Here is a 17,813-nt window from a genome sequence, read left to right on the forward strand (position 1 = left end):
TGGCGCAAGCGCTGGAGGTGCGTCGGAAAATCGGGCGAAAACACAACAACATCATCCAAGTAGCAGAGACAAATGTTCCACTTGAGCCCGCGCAATACATTGTCCATCATTCGTTCGAACGTGGCGGGAGCGTTACACAGACCTAATGGCATTACGGTGAATTCATATAGGCCGTCAGGGGTAACGAATGCCGTTTTAGGACGGTCGGACTCAGACATCGGCACTTGCCAATAGCCGGAACGGAGATCCAGAGAGGAGAAGAACTCGGCGCCTTGCAAGCAGTCTAGGGCGTCGTCAATACGGGGTAGCGGGTAGACGTCTTTGCGCGTAATTTTGTTGAGCCGGCGATAGTCCACGCAAAATTGTATCGAGCCATCCTTCTTCTTCACCAGCACCACTGGGGACGACCAAGGACTGGCAGATGGCTGAATAATGCCGCGTTGTAGCATGTCGTCCACTTGCTCAGCGATGAGGCGGCGCTCGGGAAGTGACACACGGTAGGGGCGCTGGCGGAGAGGAGTATGGGTACCGGTTTCAATGTGGTGCTCGACATTGGTCGCACGGCCCAAAGAAGAGGACTGGTGGTCAAACGAGGAGCGAAACTGGTTGAGCAGGGCAAGAAGCTGCGCGTGTTGAGCTGTGTCGAGGGCGGGGTCAATAGAGCGGTCGAAAATGTCCGAAGGCAGTGGGTGATCGGGAGTAGGGCCACGTGGGGTGAGGGCAGCGATGTCGGGACTGGAGGAGGTCACATCGGTGTCCAAGGAAGTGATCAAGGTAGCGGTTTCAAAATGGCCAAGGCACTCGCCACGGAGCAGGGAGAGGGCAGAGAAGGAGGTGTTAGAGACGAGGATGGCGGCAGTACCGTGTTGAATGTCGATGACGGCGAAGGGAACAAAGAGGCGTCGGCGAGAAGCAAGGATGGGGGAAGGCGTGAAGAGAACGGTGGCGTCAGAAACAGAGGCGGCGCAAACAGGGACAAGCACAGCACTGTCAGGGGGAATGTGAGTGTCCTCGGCGACAACGAACTTAGCATCACGGCGAGTCGAAGGCTCGTCGAAGGCAGCAGCACAGAGCGTAGAAAAGACGACATGCGCACGGGCGCAGTCAATGACGGCGCTGTGGCGGGATAGAAAATCCCAGCCAAGGATGACGTCATGGGAGCTTGCACGGAGAACTAAAAATTCGACAACATATAAAACATCGGCGATGACTACGCGTGCTGTGCAAGCGGCAGACGGATGAACGGGCTCGGCGCTAGCTGTACGGAGGGAGAGTCCAGAAGATGGGGTGGTAACTTTTCGAAGTGAACGGCAGAAGTTTTCGTTAATGACAGAAACGGAGGCCCCAGTGTTCACAAGCGCAAGTGTCTTGACGCCGTCTACAAACACGTCAAGTAGATTCGGCGGCGAAAGGCGAGGACTTAAGCAGGGCGATGATAGCGCAGTTCGTGCCCCAGGAACTGCGGCTGCTAGTTTTCCGAATCGGCGGGGACGGGGCGACGCCTCATGGGCGACAAGGAGCGGCGGCGAGGGGAGGGCGAGCGGTGGGAAACGTAGGGCTGGCGACCAAGCGCGCGGTCAGGTGAGGTCCCCTGATGCGGTGGTTCGAAAGGTGCGCGAAAGGTGCGATCTGTATCGCGGTAGTCCGGCATAGGGTGGAGAGGCGCAGGCAGAGTACGTCGACATAGGCGAGCGACGTGGCCTGGAAAACCGCAGGCGTAGCAGATCGGTCGGTTGTCAGCCGTGCACCAAGGATTGTAGGCAGCGGGCGCGAAACGATGTCGGGAAACAACAGGCGCAGTCACCGCAGGAGGAGCATAGGCATAGGCCTGCGGTCTCGGTGGTCTTCTGACAGCCTCGGCATACGTGAGAGGCACGGGTGCGGGCGCAGGCGGCACGCTTACTGGAGGGTCGTAGCTTAACGGGGCGGCAACTGGGGTGGGCTGGATCGGGAGTAGACCGGCCTGGGGAGCCAAGGGTGCCGGTTGCCGAAGACTAGCCGGCAAGAAGGTTGCCGGTTGCACCATCCCGATGTCTTGGACATCGGGATGGTGCGGCTGCGAAGGTCCACGGTGATGGGGAACGGTGAACGCAGCAACCTTCACCAAATGAAGAGTGGTTTATTGGCACGTTGAAGCGCCGGCAACGAAGACCCGGGCGCAAGTCGTCTAGGAACCAGCGAGGCGAGAGACCGGCACACAAGCGGCAGTTCTCCAGCACGAGCCTTTCACGGGCGGCGCTAGCGCTTCGTCGTCGTTGGTGGCGGTGCTGGATCTTCTTCATTCCACCTGTGATTTCGCGCGCATTAATTTGTGACTGAAATACGTAAGTATACATATTTTTCAGCGTCTGCTATTTTTCGTGGAGTTTGAGGCTTCGAAACTTCACCGTACCTACATTAACAGAAGTGCATTGAAAGCCTCTCGTAGAAGAACTCGAACGTGTCATGTCATTATACGCTCACCGACAACACACAGCACATGGCGCCTTTGCATTTCGCCAAAATAAAATGTAGCTACTTCGTCTGGGAAAGCATTTGGAACACCTGCTAAGCAGTATGAGGGGTTTCGGCTCTGTGTGCATGCTATACAGCAAATAAACATTTGTCTCTCTCAAAATGTTTTCATGCATTTTTCAGAAATTCAGCCGAATATTATCGGGCATTTACGCATTTGTTTTGATCACGCTTCCACAATTTTTTATATTTTAATGCAGTGCTGATTCTTTCAATTTGTGTCATACGTGAGCTTGATATTTACGTTGTAGCAACAAGGCATCCTGTGTTTTTAAGTGGTATTCAGTTTTAGTCTTTCAAATCAAAGGGTTTGCTCGAGCGTGCATATAATAGTGCATTTATGTACACAGTACACTTACTGGTAACAAGCTTTAGAATGGCAGAGCAGAGGATTTGTGCAGACGTGTATATAACAGTGCGTTTATGTACACAGCACACTATTACGATAACATTATCAGACGAAAGTGAACTACGAATATCCAGTATTCACATTTCATGTGAGGTATTCGTTCTCAAGGCTGTCTACTACTAGTTGCTTAGATAGCTGTGACAAACCTCCTGCTTTACTGAGGGCAGAGAGGCGCTGGAACTCACTTACGGTTGCCTGCAGGACATCTAAGGAGATTTTAGTGATAGCAAAAGTTAATGATCTACACCTGGGCACGTGTTTCGATGGAGGATTGAGGAAGAAGCTCACAAAAGCCTATTTTGTGGCTGAAAACAATGCGTTTCTAATGGTTATATCACTATGACAATAATAACAACAGAGCCAGAGGCTATAAGAAAAAAAGAAACGGGGCAAGGCAGTTTCATAATAAAGGATTATCGCTAATTATAAAAAAGAAGATAGATAGTGACAGCAAGGTGTTACACAATATAGCGATTGAAATTAGACTGATTACATTGAGGTAAAGCAGAGAGGACTGAATTAAATATTTTCAGAGAGATAAGACAAGGGCGATGGATGGATATGCAGCGTACAGATTCTTCGGACAACAAGCCAGGCATAAAGCTCTCAAGGCTTCGACGATTCGGATCGACGGCAGCGGATCGGACAGGGGGCCCCAGGAGTGGCTCGAAAGCCTGCACCTCCTCAAAGAGCACTCCACGACACTCTCAAGTACTTCGACTCGTTCAACCCGCTCCCTTGCGACGTGAGAATCTGCTTCCCTTAAAATAACGAAGTCGAACTGTAGAAAGAAGAACTTTCCGGCGCCGAAGATACAGAGCAGTTCCTCATGACTGCTGTTCCAGCCGGCTACCAGAAGTGTTCCTTCACTCTGGCGCTTAGCCCTACTGAAAGTTTTCATAAAACGAGTCCCATAAGTGTATATACTGCCATATGGACTTTACGTTCTCCAGTATAGAGCATATGGAGCTGATATCGACTACAGGTAAAGCACGTATGGAAGCTTACGGACTCCGTATGACATGTTCAGAGTGTATGGAAACAGTACGGCATTATGTGAAATTGTTACGAACTCCCAACCAAAAACACGGATATCCATATATATTTCTATACCTTATGGATTCCATATTCTCATAATTCCATACCAGCGGCTCATATGGAACCTTTGAGTTGAGGGGTTGTTTTCTCTCAGCGTGTGCTGAAGCGGTGGCTCTGCAGCACTAACTCGAGATTACACAGGTGGTGAAGAAAAGAAAGGGAGGTCTTCAGCTGAGACGATAAGGTTTTCGTGACAGACCAGTCGAAGGGGGCTTGTTGGGAAATGCGGATTTTTCACCGTCGTTCGTCACAGCAGGGTTCGTCACCAGGTAAATATCATCATCATCATCAGCCTGACTACGCCCACTGCAGGGCAAAGCCCTCTCTCATGTCTCTCCAATTAACCCTGTCCTTCGCCAGTTGTGGCCACCGTATTCCCGGAAACTTGTTAATCTCATCCGCCCACCTAACTTTCTGCCGCCCCCTGCTACGCTTGCTGTCTCTTCGAATCCACTCCGTTCTCCCTAAGGACAAGCGCTGGTAAACATCTATCTACGTGAAAGACTACGCAGAAACTGAGGCCAACCTACCGTAACCACGCCACACAAAAGACTCACAAATAGCAGCTGAAATTAAAAACAGCACGACCGCTTTCAAGCATTTTTGTTATTCCTAGGAACTCGTGGTTGGTAATCCTTATAGGAGTGCCTAAACAGAGAACCGCAATAGGAATTAGATCTAAGACCATGTGGCGCTCGAAACCGCTCCGCTAGAAGTGGAAGCCCTGTTATGGCTATCAGCGGTCGCGGGATTGTTTTTCTTCGAGCTGTTCTGTTCATAATAATGAGAAGCAACTCACTCGGGAGGGCCTGACCCCCAAGTGTTTAACTGCGCATTTTGCAGACAACTGAATTTTGTCGACAATATTTTCTGCGCTGCAACGGAAAGCATCTATCCTACAGGCGCGCATACCCAGCTTCAGTGCTGTTATCATAACTGAGCGCTTAAAAACGCTATTCTTCGCAATGTAGACGTTTCTTTCGGACTGATAAGCGGCTCTTCTAATCCTCACATTTGAGTCACGAGAGCAGTACCCTGATGACAGGAAAGTGAGGAGGACACCAAAAGCTGAGACTCACACGTAGTCGTAAATAACAGCTTGAACTCGATACAGCTTACGTGCGATATGCGTATAGACTTCAATGAGACGGCAGTGTACTCAGCATTTGACCACAGTGCAGTGCACAGGCGACAGAGATTGGTTACAGGACTTTAAGAATTTAATGTCAGAGTCATTTGTAATGTCTCCTTTTCCAAAACTTATCAAAAGCCAATGCAAGCAGGGTTAAGCCCACAAGACCTGACAACTAATGGCAAGGCCAAAAAACCACGGTCTCTGATGATTATTTTTAAAAATATTAGCTTTACGCGTGGCGAGTGCTCATAATCTTTAGATGTGCATCACTAAGTATTTCGCGAGCAGCAAAGCGCCCAAGCTATCACACAGCACGTCGACATTGTCGCTGATGGCCTAACTTTCCCTTATTGTGAGTTCTTATGCCGCTGTTTCTGTGATCGAGAATAAAATATGCCAGAAAATGGCAATATATATTTTCTCTCGTCTCCGACAGTAGACTCTCTGACGCTGGGCCACCGCATGTTAGATCTGTTCTATTGAGAAAGGAATCGTTGATCTTTGAAACTCCTTGCAAGTGGTGTGAATTATGAAGTAAGCCTATGCCTTCAATCTTGTCTTTTGTCAACATACACTTAAATTGCGGCCTTATTCTACCTGAATCCATTGTTGATTTTCCATTTCATTTCGCTTGACGGCTGCATTCGACTAAAGCAGTAAGCGGTCAATCACAAAAAAAAAGTACATCATATCTAGTCCCCCCGTCAACCGTAGCCCATCGCCACTCTTCCCGCACACCGGTTCGCTAATCATCAATCAAAATTGTTCGTGTGCATTTCAACTAATACGTTTCCCTTGGGAGACATAGAGGGTCTGTTCTGAAAGTAGTAGAACTGATTTTTTCCTGGGCGAACGAGCGGACGAGAGGCGGTCTGCGCGTGCAGGATCGTTGAAGGGGGATATTAGGAATGCTGGGGAAAATCGGCAGTCCGCTCTCGGCCGTTGAAGAGAGCAGGTCGCTTGTACTGCGAACCCCGGTCGAAACGTCTCGTCACGCAGAATCATGGAGCGTTTACTGAATCATCGATGCGCGATTAAATTTGTGTAAACCTTCGTCAAACGGGCAAAGAGACTCACGACATGATTAAGGAGGCATACGGTGACGCTGCCATGGGTAGATCAGGTGTTTTTGACTGGCACAAGCTTTTCCGAGAAAGTAAGGAAAGAGTGGAAGGCGACGACCGCTCCGGACGCCCTTCGAACAGCAAGACCAACGAAAATGTGTAGCGAGTGAAACATTTACTTAACAGTGATTGTAGGATGAGTATCAGAATGATTGCTGATGATTGCCCAAGTTTTTGAGATCGTGACAGAAAACTTATCCCTGAGGAAAGTGTGCGCGAAGTTGGTGCCGGGAGTGTTGTCAGAGGAGCAAAAGGCCAACCGGAAAGCGATCTGCCAAGATCTTCTTCTTCATGTGAATGAGGAGCCCGATTTTTTGCCCAGCACAACGCGGGAACGCTGCCTCAGCCCCCCTACAGCCCCGACTTGACCCCGCCAGACCCCGCCAGACGGATCGGTAGAGGCGGTTCAGCGGGCCGTGACGAGGGAGCTAAACAGCATTCCGGTCCAGGCGTTCCTGGAGGCGTACGAAAACTCGAAAACTCATTAGCAGCGGTGTGTAGGTGCGGAAGGGTGCTACTTTGAAAAAATTTAATCGTTTGTACTACTCTCATGAATAAATTTTATTTAAAAAATCAGTCCTACTACTTTCAGAACAGACCCTGTATTTTCTGTGTGACTCTTTATAATCGCGCTTCACAGTTTGCGCGGTTTATTCTTCAGCGTTTTAATATCCCGCTCTTTTCTTTTCCCTATCAGTTGTTCACTGATTGCTATTCTCCTCCCGTAGACGGCGGCACCGTATAAACGGAAAATTTCCTATCTAGATAGGAGAAGGGCACCTATCGTAGCGGACGGGGCGCCTGCGGCCGTTGCGGCTCGCGTCACTTGCTCGCTTGTGCAGTTGCCAGCAGCGTTGGCGGGCGTGTCTAAGCAACGGCGCGGTCTCCTTCTTTGTTGGCTACCGTATGCAGTCTCATGTAAGTCTCGTGTCACTACTGTTCCATTCTGACTAAGTCACTGTGCGTGTCACAACTCATTCCGAATTACGGCGATGGCCTGCTCGTACGCTCAACCTGTTCCCATTTTTTGACGCTGCGCCTAAAAATGCACGCACTACGACCCCGAAAACGCGTGCGCAGATTCTTTTGCTCACGTTGGCATTGTTCGAGACCCTCTTTGTTCTCAACTTCAGTGGGCCGGTGTCTCTACGAGTGAGTTTTGTGATTCGCGGCTGGAACTGCTATTGGCGAAAAAAATGATTCGCGAATCGTTTAGAAGTGGAATGTGGCATTAATCACTGTAAAATGAGCACTACGGTGTCCGGCGACTCTCTCACCGACCGTAAAAATGGGCCCAGATTCGATACAGTTTCACATTGCTTGTATCGCACTGTTTGAGAAATACGCCCTCCGATATGAGGAGGTCGGCTGCTGTGCGCGACCATTTCTTGCACCTGTTACTAAACCTTCTACGTTTTAGCAAACGCTGCCACTCCAGATATATCTAGTGAAGCAGCGCAACGGCACAAGGCCAAGAGAAGAAGAGGACAAACACAGCTCTTCTTCTCTTGGCCTTGTGCCGTTGCGCTGCTTCACTAGATACGTCAGACCAATTCGCCCAATAGTTCATGTTGTGCCACTCCAGGTCCCGCATTGGAGACGTGTTTTTATGGACATACGTCAGCTTGCACCAATCAGTACTCACAGACTCTGTTCTGTTCGCGCGCGTTTCAACGGGAAGGGGTTATTCACGGTCTTTACTGACGTCTTTCTCAGTCTCCTCAAGTACAGACACTGTACTGGCACTTACGGTTGCTAAAGTTGAGAAGGTGCTAGAGCTTTAGCACTGCTGCGAGACAAAGTCGTACAGGTTGTCGCAATGCAAAGTTCTCCACAGTATTGAGCTCGAAAAGCGGAGCACAGTGTGGTGTGCCTGGACGTGAGCCATTCTGGAATGAGACTGACAAAAACCAGCCTGTTTTCATTGCCGATATTGGAGCGTAGCATTGCTATCATTCCACAACACTTCAGTCACTTTGCCTCCAACCCATCCGGGTTTGCTTTCCGAGCTGTAATCGGTCGTACTCAAGTGAACTAGAATGCGATAGCGTGCTCACTGCGATGCCACTCCATGAGAAGCGCCGACGCCGGGAATGTCGACGGGCATCCCATATCGGCGGCAACAGGAAACGACGCCAACGTGGGCGAAGGAACCTTTATACAGAGTGTTTCACCTTAGACTCTACACAAGTTTTCAGTTAAGAGAGAGCTTTTTTCTTCATAGCATTGTCAGCGGTGTAGTATATAGGAATACATCTCAGACGTGCTAACTAGAAGCCTGGTTACTAATACGTAATAGTTAACTTTTTAACTATCACTCTTACGCTTCACAGTCATTCAGGGGCGTGTAGCCCACTGTAATATCCATATCACTTTTTAGAACTTCGAAAACGCTGTTACCCTAGGTGCTTTGGGCGAACACATTTTGGCCATTTCGGCGGGTTACGTGAACTGGAGAGGTTGCTTTGAATGCAAGCTTCTCGAAGGGCATATATTTTGACCTTCTGCCGCCAGAATTTATTGCGTCACAGCACCCAGAGAAATTGCGTTTTCGGAACTCTCAAAACTGCTATTGGCATTGCTGTGGGCTATACGCGAATCAATAATGAAGAATTCCAACAATGATATTTAAATGTTCACTATTCAATATTATTTAACCTGCATGCTGGTTAGCACTTCTTATCTGTATTGTGATGGACTCCACCGCTGAAAATGTTATGCCTAAAAAGCACTCTTCTAACTCAAAAAGCCCATGTTTTATTAATTGTGCAAAGTTTTAGTAGACTCACCCTGCATATTTTGACCTTCGCTCTTCTCCCCCCGCCCCTCCTTCCTCCTCCGGGGATGCCTTGCCGCGTGAGTCATGAGCGCTCGGGTCGGTTTACACTGTCGCGCGGTAAAGCGACGGTTCCTAAAGCCCTCTGAAGCCCGTGATGTTATCGCGAGCGCACATTACATACGACTAGGACTTGTTGGTGCACTCAGCAGGCCAGCTGCTGTTTTTCGCCCTCTCTAAGCCCCGCACTCGTCTGTTATGTGGCAGGCAGGTTTTCTCGAGCCAAGGATTTTTCAGTGCTTCCGTTGATGCGAAGCATTTTCTGCAGGAGCTGACACAATAAGCACCATTGGGTCTAGTTCGAGTGCTGCGACCTCTATGCTCGTCCGTTATTAAGGAAAGCACTCAGAGAACTGCGTACGCAAAATCCGCTTCTTGATGGCGCAGTGTGGAACAACGGTATGCGAGAACGTTTTGCGTATCGTATCGGCTAATGCACTTCTTTGCCCGCGCTTTCAACTTGCTAATCACAAACGAGAAACGGTTGATTTTGCTCGAGGAGCAAAATAGTCAAACTGGACCAAAGGCAGAAAAACTTTTGAGAAAGCGTGCTCAATATAAGAAATTTACGCTTGTATTTTGCGAAAATCACGAGGCTCATATTGGAGCAGCGTTTTTGGAAGGAAATATTTTTCTTAATTAATACGACACTCTCTGAATGATTCAGTTTAGTCGTAGAGATGTAGGCGGTTGGTCAAATGTTTAGGAGGATCCCCCAAGGTGGCGTGAATTTGTAACAAGGCAGCAAAGTACTCATTGTCATGCACCCAAGCGCAGCCAAACGGATACAAAGGAAAGTTATACAGCCTCGACAGAAACTTCCTACATGAGGAAAAATTCGTGCTGGTCCGGGGATCGAACCCGAGACCTCCGCTTCGCCGGAGCAGTCGCTGTAATAATTGATCTAACCGGGATGACTAGCATACTTTAAGGCGAGGGAGAATAGATGAATAATTCTAAGTGGGAACACTGTTGGTCAATGGTTTATGGAAATCCCCAAAGTTGAAGCAATTTTTTAATAAGACTGCAAATTACTCATTGGTTACTAGGCTTTAAGTATGTAATGGTAATGCCTCTTGTGATGCCTCCTTTAGAACGATAAGGGGCGTTGAGAATAAATCCTTCGAAGTCGTGCAAGTTCCGCGTTCCTTTTCGGAGGTGTGAAAGGAACCGAGTGGAAGTAGTTTTTATCCTTGAAATCATTGCATTGTTAATAGAGTGGGTTAAAAGAGATGAGAAACAGAGGCGCACGACACACAGGATTCGGTAGGAGCTCGCCTCGGGCGAAATTTTCTAGGACAGCCTCTTCATAACTGGCGCAGAAAAGGTTTGGTTGGAGCATAGCCCTTTTATCACACCATTTGCGACACTGCTCTTCGAAATCCCGCTGTTTACTGTGGCTAGTTCGCGGAGGTTATCTCACCATCGGCCCTAAAACCTGAACGGCGAGCTTTTGTTGCATCTTACAAATTCAAATTCAAATTTCTTTATTTCAGCATCTTTTACATCGATAATGGGGGTCGCCGACTAAAAGCCACACAAACAACTTGAGAAGGCACACGGCGCCATACACTTTACATAGCCTGACACAACAGGAAACCGTCTGCAGTGCACGAATTTACGTACACTGCCCGCAAGCAAGCAGGAAAAGAAAATTTAATCCAAAAACTAACAAAGAGGAAAGAAAAAAGAAATTTCCAGAGAACTGAACCCACACAATGCTATTTAAATAACTGGTAAGCAAGAAACCAAGCATTTGCTTTCTGTAGTTAGTACGAGTGCGTAGAACTCTGGCAACATGCTGGTGTCACGCGCTTTTCTTCTTTTTGCAAGACGGGAAAGAGCATTAAAGAAATTATTATGGATTTGTGACCGTTTTGTGGCGCCTAAAAAGGGTCAGTTTACGAAGATGAGGCATTGAAAGTAAATAGAACTTTTTAAAAAGGGCTTCTGTTATAGCACGGACTCCTTTCTTCTCAATGTTAAGAATTTTGGTAATGTTGGTAAAAGTGGCGGTTGCCCGCACTAAATGACGGTGTTAATGTGGGTCACGAGTAAACTATTGTAAATGATCAGTTTGATGCTTCTAGGTAGTTAAAACTGTGATCGCTTGAGCATGCCGCACACTCGTGAAATGCTGGCTGCGACCAAATCTATGTGCATGTTCCAGATCATACGTTCTTCAAAGAGTACGCCAAGAGATTTAATTTGAGAAACAATTTCAATTTGAGATGTACGTATTTTAATTATAAGTTATTGTTTATTGTGCGGTTTTTCGGTCTGAACACCACGTGTTTCGTTTTAGATCGCGTTAATTGCACTGCGTTAATTGCAAGAGAGTTTGCTGTGCTGCATGGGGTAAGTATTGCTAACCGAAGCTTGGCATCGTTAACCACGTCAGTAGGATATCGACCAGTGAAAACCAATGTTGTGTCTTCAGCGTAAGTGATGAATTTAGTGGCATTATCTCTGTTAACTATATAGTTGATATAAAAACAGCGGAGTAGCGGCTCCAGTACGCATCTTTGTGGCACACCTGCTGTTATGTTGCTGAAATGTGAAACATGACTGTTAATGCATACTTGCTGCTTGCGGTGTTGAAGATACGATTGTAATAATTCATGAAAAACTCGTCGAAACCGTAATGATTCAATTTTTCGGTCAAGCTACTGGGATTAGTTCGGTCAAATGCTTTTGAATAGTCCACAAAAATACGCAGAGTGCACTCCTGACGCTCAAAAGACTTCAATATTTCTTCTTTCTGTAACAAAAGTGCGCGTTCCGTAGGGAGGCCCTTCATACATGAGAACTAAGCGCTTGTAATTATGTGGTGCTTAACGATAATGTAAGTCATACGTCTATTTATTGGCTTTTCTAAAGCTTTTTAAAATACGGCAAGTATGGATATTGCGTCGATAATTGGAAAATGTATTTTCATCACCACCTTCGTGTATTGCAGGCACTTTCTCCTGCATTCTTTCCGTAAAACTTCCGTCAATGAAAGCAAGGCTAAAATTCAGAGTAGCACAAGACAATGACTACAGAAATATTCTTCTCAGGAAATAGTTAACTAAGTTTCAGCAGAAACATTAAGGGGGCAAGCATCGATGCTGTTTACTTCCACTGTGATGTAATGCGCACTATTGTTCCCCGCAGGTGCAATGGCGAACCGTTCAACAACAGAAAATGGAGCACTGCCACCTGATCCGGAGGAGCTGGCGAAGCAGTGCGGCATCGAGATGTTCGAACGCTTTTCTCTGCAAGCGCTGAACCAGCCTCCGTATTGCACGGCTACCCGTCCCCAAACGTGCCACATCGTGCGCAAGCTTCCCGTCTCGAACAGATTGCTCTTCGGCTTAGGGTATCAGCTGCGTGAGATGCGGGGATCTGCAGGACAGCTGTCTATGTCAACGTTTAGAGGTGTAGAGTGTCCTCGCAGTTTCAAAAGTGCCCTTCTCCCTTGGCTCATCGCGACACACCGCTGCATCGGTGCCTTCGACTACACTCCTCTACCCAATGATACAGACGAAGCAAACCTCCGCGAGGCACTGCGCCGAAGTACTTCCATCAAGATTGTGACGGTCCCTCAATGGACACTGATGAGTGAGCTGCTCTGCATGACCATATCAAAACTAATAAACCTAGAGGAACTAGTGTTTCGGGGCAGGGGAGACAGTTCCACAACATTTGTGGACTCGCTGACCAGTCTTCTGCGGTCTAGCACTTCGCTGTCTTGCCTCAAGATGTCTGAATTACGCATGCGTGCTGAGCATGCAGACTCGTTTTTGAAAGCGCTACAAGCAAACTTCTCCTTGAAAGAATTGTCAGTCAACTCGAGTGTCATTAGTGCGGCTTCTCCACCATGCCGCGATGAGTTTTTTGACTTTCTCAGAAACCAATGTAAGCTCACTGCTTTGAGCGTGAGAGAAATGAGCAAAGATTCCGAACATTGCTTGAGGGTTGTACTGGACGCGCTTGTGCACAACAGGTCACTTTTTTTGCTTCAGCTCGAGGATATTAGCCCCGACCAAGCAAGCGGAGACCTCTTGCGGAACGTTGCTTCAAAAAACAAAGTTTTGCGCAAATTGAGATTAAGCGTAGCAGATGGATTTGAGTCTAAAAGGGGATTCCTGAACTGCTCGGCCACGGCTTTTGGGGCAAGTGAAACACTGGAGGAACTTCAGCTGCCTTTTGCCATATGGGACAGCGACCACTGGAAGCTGTTTCTAAAGTCATTGTCCACGAAACGAAATGCAATAAAAGTAATAGTTGATGTTGAGGACAATGACCACGATGAGTTCCTCGAAGTCTATAATGACGTGCGTCAGAACTGCGCTGCAGAAAAAATTGTGTCATTCCAGCTAACAAAACAGCAGTTGACTCGCTTTGTCTGGGTCTCACAGGACAATGCGATTTCAAAAGCACCTCGACTTGGCCGCTACGCCGGAAACCTAGCGGCACTCGAGACTTTCTCAAATTTTTTGCTTTCAGCTAATACTATCTCTTCCTTGGAACTGTCCTTTGACTTTCATTCGCTTACCTCAAGTGTCTGTTCCCTATTCGCTCGCTTCATTCGGGAAACAGGGACGCTTAAAGAACTTACCCTCGAGTCATCCACATTGGATCACTCGCATCCAGAGGCTCAGCGACGCTGCCTCGCAATAATAGAGTCATTGGCCGAAAACACCAGCATAGTACATCTTGACGTGCGGGCAGATTCGTTGAGTGAAGAGGGGACAAAGTGCCTTGCCGACGCCATCAGGGGCAGCAAGAACGTCCGCAGAGGAAAGTTCTCACTGGGAAAAACGATGAGAGACTTCATTGCTTACCTTGCTGTCGGCATCGAAGACAACTACACCCTCACGGATGTCGGACTTGACTCCGTGCCTTGGGAGGAAGTCTTGCGCCTTCGCCGCATCTTAAAAAGGGTGCATCAAAATTTCGGATATGTGTCACGTGCTTCTCAGTTCCTGTCAGGCGGCCACTGCGACAGGTACGTGCGAGATTGCTCATTTATAGTGTTACTGTTGCAAGCTCGCTCATTTATAAGCCGCGGGCAAACTGTTTCGGAGTTGTCTTTAACGGCAGCACGTTAAAGCGGTCGTTTGCACGACATGGCGCAGGTTGAAAGGAGTAATTTTTACTCACGTTTGCTAGGGAGTTAGGCGAGATTTACGACACACTGAAATTACCGTCTTTGTCCCAGCTGCCCTAACTCATATGCGCAAGGAGGACGTGTTTTCGAAGTAGTACTCCCTGAGTGTATTCAGCCGTGCTCTGGTTTGTGCAGCGTTCTCAGCTTTGTGCTGCTCGGCTCCTGTGTGTGTGTGTTTTTCTAACTCCCGTCCTGTGTTAATCTGCGCAAAGCTTTCTTTTGTAATCAAGGCATGGCGTTCGCGCACAGTGCATTTGTGCAGCTGTATTTCTCTGCCAGGCGTTAAAACAGAGCAGGACATCTGAGCGCATCGGCGAACAAACTCGGGTTACTGACATTCTAGTCGAAATAAAAAAAAAATGGGCTTGTGTATAAGGTATGTAAACGTGAAAACAAGACAACCAATGATCGCTAGCGGTAACTGTCTACAGTCCAGGGGAGGCCAGCTTAGCTCTCTCTCTTAGAAAGTTAGATTTGCAATCGAGATTAAGAAGTTTGCGGCGATAAGTTAGCCACGGCTGGCACAGAATAAGGTTAATTCGAGAGACATGGAAGAGGCTTGATGATGCTGATGATATTAGGTTATCGACGAGCAGGTGAAGGGGAAAAAAACACGTCTCGAGCCCCTATTTAGGCAATATGCCATTCTTCTTCTACTCCGGTGGCCAGTAGACGGCGGCTAGAAAGGTAGGAAACCATGTTCTCTTGATCATCTGCAAAACAAAACTCACAGCATACAGACTAGGGACGAAGGAAGACTGATCTCTCCAAGCGCTGTCTCGCAACTAAGCTTTAATTGCGAAGGGAGATGGTATATACACACACGAAGACAATCGGAGCATGTGCGAAAGGTGCGCAAAGAATTTAAGTCATAAAGAAACAAAGCTTTCAAAAAGAAAAAAAAAGCCAACATAGCCACACTCACACCGCTACCTCCTAAAGGGACAAATGAAATCAACTGCCCTTTTTCATGCAATAAACTACATCTTCTAAGCAGGGCGATGCCTCAGCATTGTGGCCATGGAGCATAACAACTTGTCATCGGACGCCGTTCCTTCGGGCATCACAGAAAATTGTGCAGAATTCAAAAGTGAAAATAAGAAGTGTTCATAAATACAAAGGCGCTACTGGATTCTGGATGACCACCGACAAGAAAACATACATGCGCATCACATCACATCACTTTATTTCCTTAAAGACCCCCAGTTAGGGAGTATTACATAAGGGGTGGGTACAGATAGAATCAAACTTGTTATGTTATTCGTTAAATATGGCAGTTATACAATTCAAAAATAAGTATGGAAAATGAGGATGTGGCGTGTTTTATTGAAATTGAAAAAAAAAAGATATATTTGTTAGCATACCGTCCATTTTTTCTATGAGGAAGAGATAGCCCTTTTAGATAATTCGCGATGTGTCACTTTCGAAGGTAGCGGCGTGAGTATATCTACGGTCGGTATAATGTTTTTTTTTTTTTGCCAGGTGTTCTTTTGCCATGCCTTTCATGCCTCGCGTGCCTATCGCACGTGCGCTGATTATATTTGTGTGTATAAATATATATCCGTCTCTTAACAATCAAAGGTGTGTTATGAGAAAGCGCTTGGTGGGTATACTCTTCCCACACGGAACCTCACAAAGCCAGCGCGCGTTTCAAGACCCAGAATCACCATGCCCAGTATCGTTGCCATTACCGCCGGCCGCTCACAATCACCATTTCTCGTAAGAACGCGCGGCGCGAACCGCGCGCTCTACGTTCCGCTGTTGTTCACTCAGTAAAAATTCGCAACTTTTTGGCGCCATAACATTACATCTCGAGTTTTAATGAACAATTATAAATACTGTATGTATTTCCTTTTCCCCGTTTGCCTCCTTTGCGTACGACCGAGAGACGGTGGAGCCTGAATATTTATTGCAAAGCAAGCGGGGTACGAGAGGCACATGTTTAGGTTTAACATGCCAAATCGACTCAGGCTATGAGGAACAGCGTAATGAAGTGCTCCAGTAATTTCGAGCACCTAGGGTTTTTTTACCGTAAACTCACATCGCACTGTGCATGGGCCTCTAGAATTTCGCCTCCATCGAAATTCGGCGGCCGCTGCCGAGATCACCAGCCGCGCACAACAACCACTCAGATATGGGGGCGTGGGAGCCACATGTATCAACTTCAAAAAATACAAAAGGAAATGGCGTTTACAGCTTTTACGCCGCGGGTAATAGGGCACATATAACTCAGAGTGAATAGTTGTTGAAGCTTTCCTGGACAGAGTTTTGCTAATTGTCTCTTGTATTTCTATCATCGGTAGACCCAAAGAGGGATTTTGGATGGTAAAACTTTTATTTCCAACAGTTTGAGGGGATTTAGGCCCCTCGCCTAAACGACGGCCAAACGGACTTCGCTCCTAGGGGCGTCTTTGTCTAGTTGTACGGTTTTTCTGATTCTCCGGACTGGAGCTTAGTAGGTGAGCCTGCCATTGGTCAAACGACCATTTTTTTTACCCTCCACGGGGGCAACATGGCATTCCCAATGAATATACTTGAGGCCGCCGCGGTGGCTCAGTGGTTACGGCGCTCGGCTGCTGACCCGAAAGACGCGGGTTCGGTCCCGACCGCGGCGGTTGAATTTCTTTGCAGGAGAAATTCTAGAGGCCCGTGTACTGTGCGATGTCAGTGCACGTTAAGGAACCCCTGATAGTCGAAATTTCCGGAGCCCTCCACCAAGGCGTCTCTCACAGCCTTAGTCGCTTTGGGACGTTAAACCCCGGAAACCAAACCAACTGAACATGCTTCAGATCCGCTTTGTTGTTACATACCTTGCACTCGTTTGAACATTGTCCCGAGTAATAAAGACTACACATAACCAGGTTCAGGAATATAAGAGCTTGGAGGCCGTTTCAAGAGGTGACCTAACTCTTTGTCAAAGATTTATCAGCCGAGAGGCAATTAGGGAAAAGCGTTGTGTAAAAAATCTCTTGCTTTATTCTCATTCTAACAGGTTCAGCACTCCTAGTGCGTTACACGCTGTTCAGAAGCACCCTGCGCTCATGGCCGAACTGGCCGAGGTGCTCTCTGTCACCGACGCCGAGGCTGCCGACATGGTCCGAGACGGAATCCGCAGCGTGGAGGTCGACTTGCACGTCTTCATGCGACTCGTCGGCGTCGTATGGCAGCGGATCGAGTGCTACCCGCGCGAAGACGGACGAGCCCAGTTGGACAGCCTCGACGCGCTCTCTATGAGGAAAATCCGGCGCTATCTCAGATTCGTGCACGTCAGGTATAGCCGTGAGGGACAGCCATAGGGTGGGGTGTGGGGGAGGGGATGGAGGGGAGGAATGTCTCACATTTAGATTGGGACACTTATTTTAAAGAAAGAACCGTAAGCTCAGTTAGCAGACTGTTTTTACCTCCGTCAGTGTGCATAAGCTCACTTGTGCAGTGGCCATGATGCCTGCAATCCTCACTGGCTTTCTTTTTGTGACTAGTTTACAAGTGTGATGAAAGTTTGTTTGAAACTCTTGTTTTGTGAATTCTTGATACCTTATTAT

The 17,813-nt window shown here is 47.7% G+C and overlaps 1 protein-coding gene across 1 annotated transcript; it reads left to right on the plus strand.

Annotated features, from left to right (window-relative positions):
- Nucleotides 1–7,130: 7,130 nt before the first annotated feature.
- LOC149346770 (uncharacterized) lies at nt 7,131–17,567 on the plus strand. Its single transcript, XM_089541418.1, has 3 exons — nt 7,131–7,198; nt 12,273–14,109; nt 17,264–17,567. The coding sequence occupies exons 2-3, from the start codon at nt 12,278–12,280 to the stop codon at nt 17,565–17,567; spliced, it is 2,136 nt and encodes a 711-aa protein (XP_089397544.1). The 5' UTR covers nt 7,131–7,198; nt 12,273–12,277.
- The last annotated feature ends 246 nt before the right edge of the window (nt 17,568–17,813 follow it).

This window comes from Amblyomma mixtum, chromosome 4 (genome assembly GCF_055824585.1).
Source record: "Amblyomma mixtum isolate Tamu chromosome 4, ASM5582458v1, whole genome shotgun sequence".
NCBI classification, from domain to species: domain Eukaryota; kingdom Metazoa; phylum Arthropoda; class Arachnida; order Ixodida; family Ixodidae; genus Amblyomma; species Amblyomma mixtum.

What these genes read in the sequence shown, in the direction of transcription:
- LOC149346770 (XM_089541418.1), top strand. Translation starts at nt 12,278, where the DNA reads ATGGCGAACCGTTCAACAACAGAAAATGGAGCACTGCCACCTGATCCG. An exon ending in TCAGGCGGCCACTGCGACAG is followed by an intron (nt 14,110 to 17,263) that starts GTACGTGCGAGA and finishes TCATTCTAACAG; the next exon opens with GTTCAGCACTCCTAGTGCGT.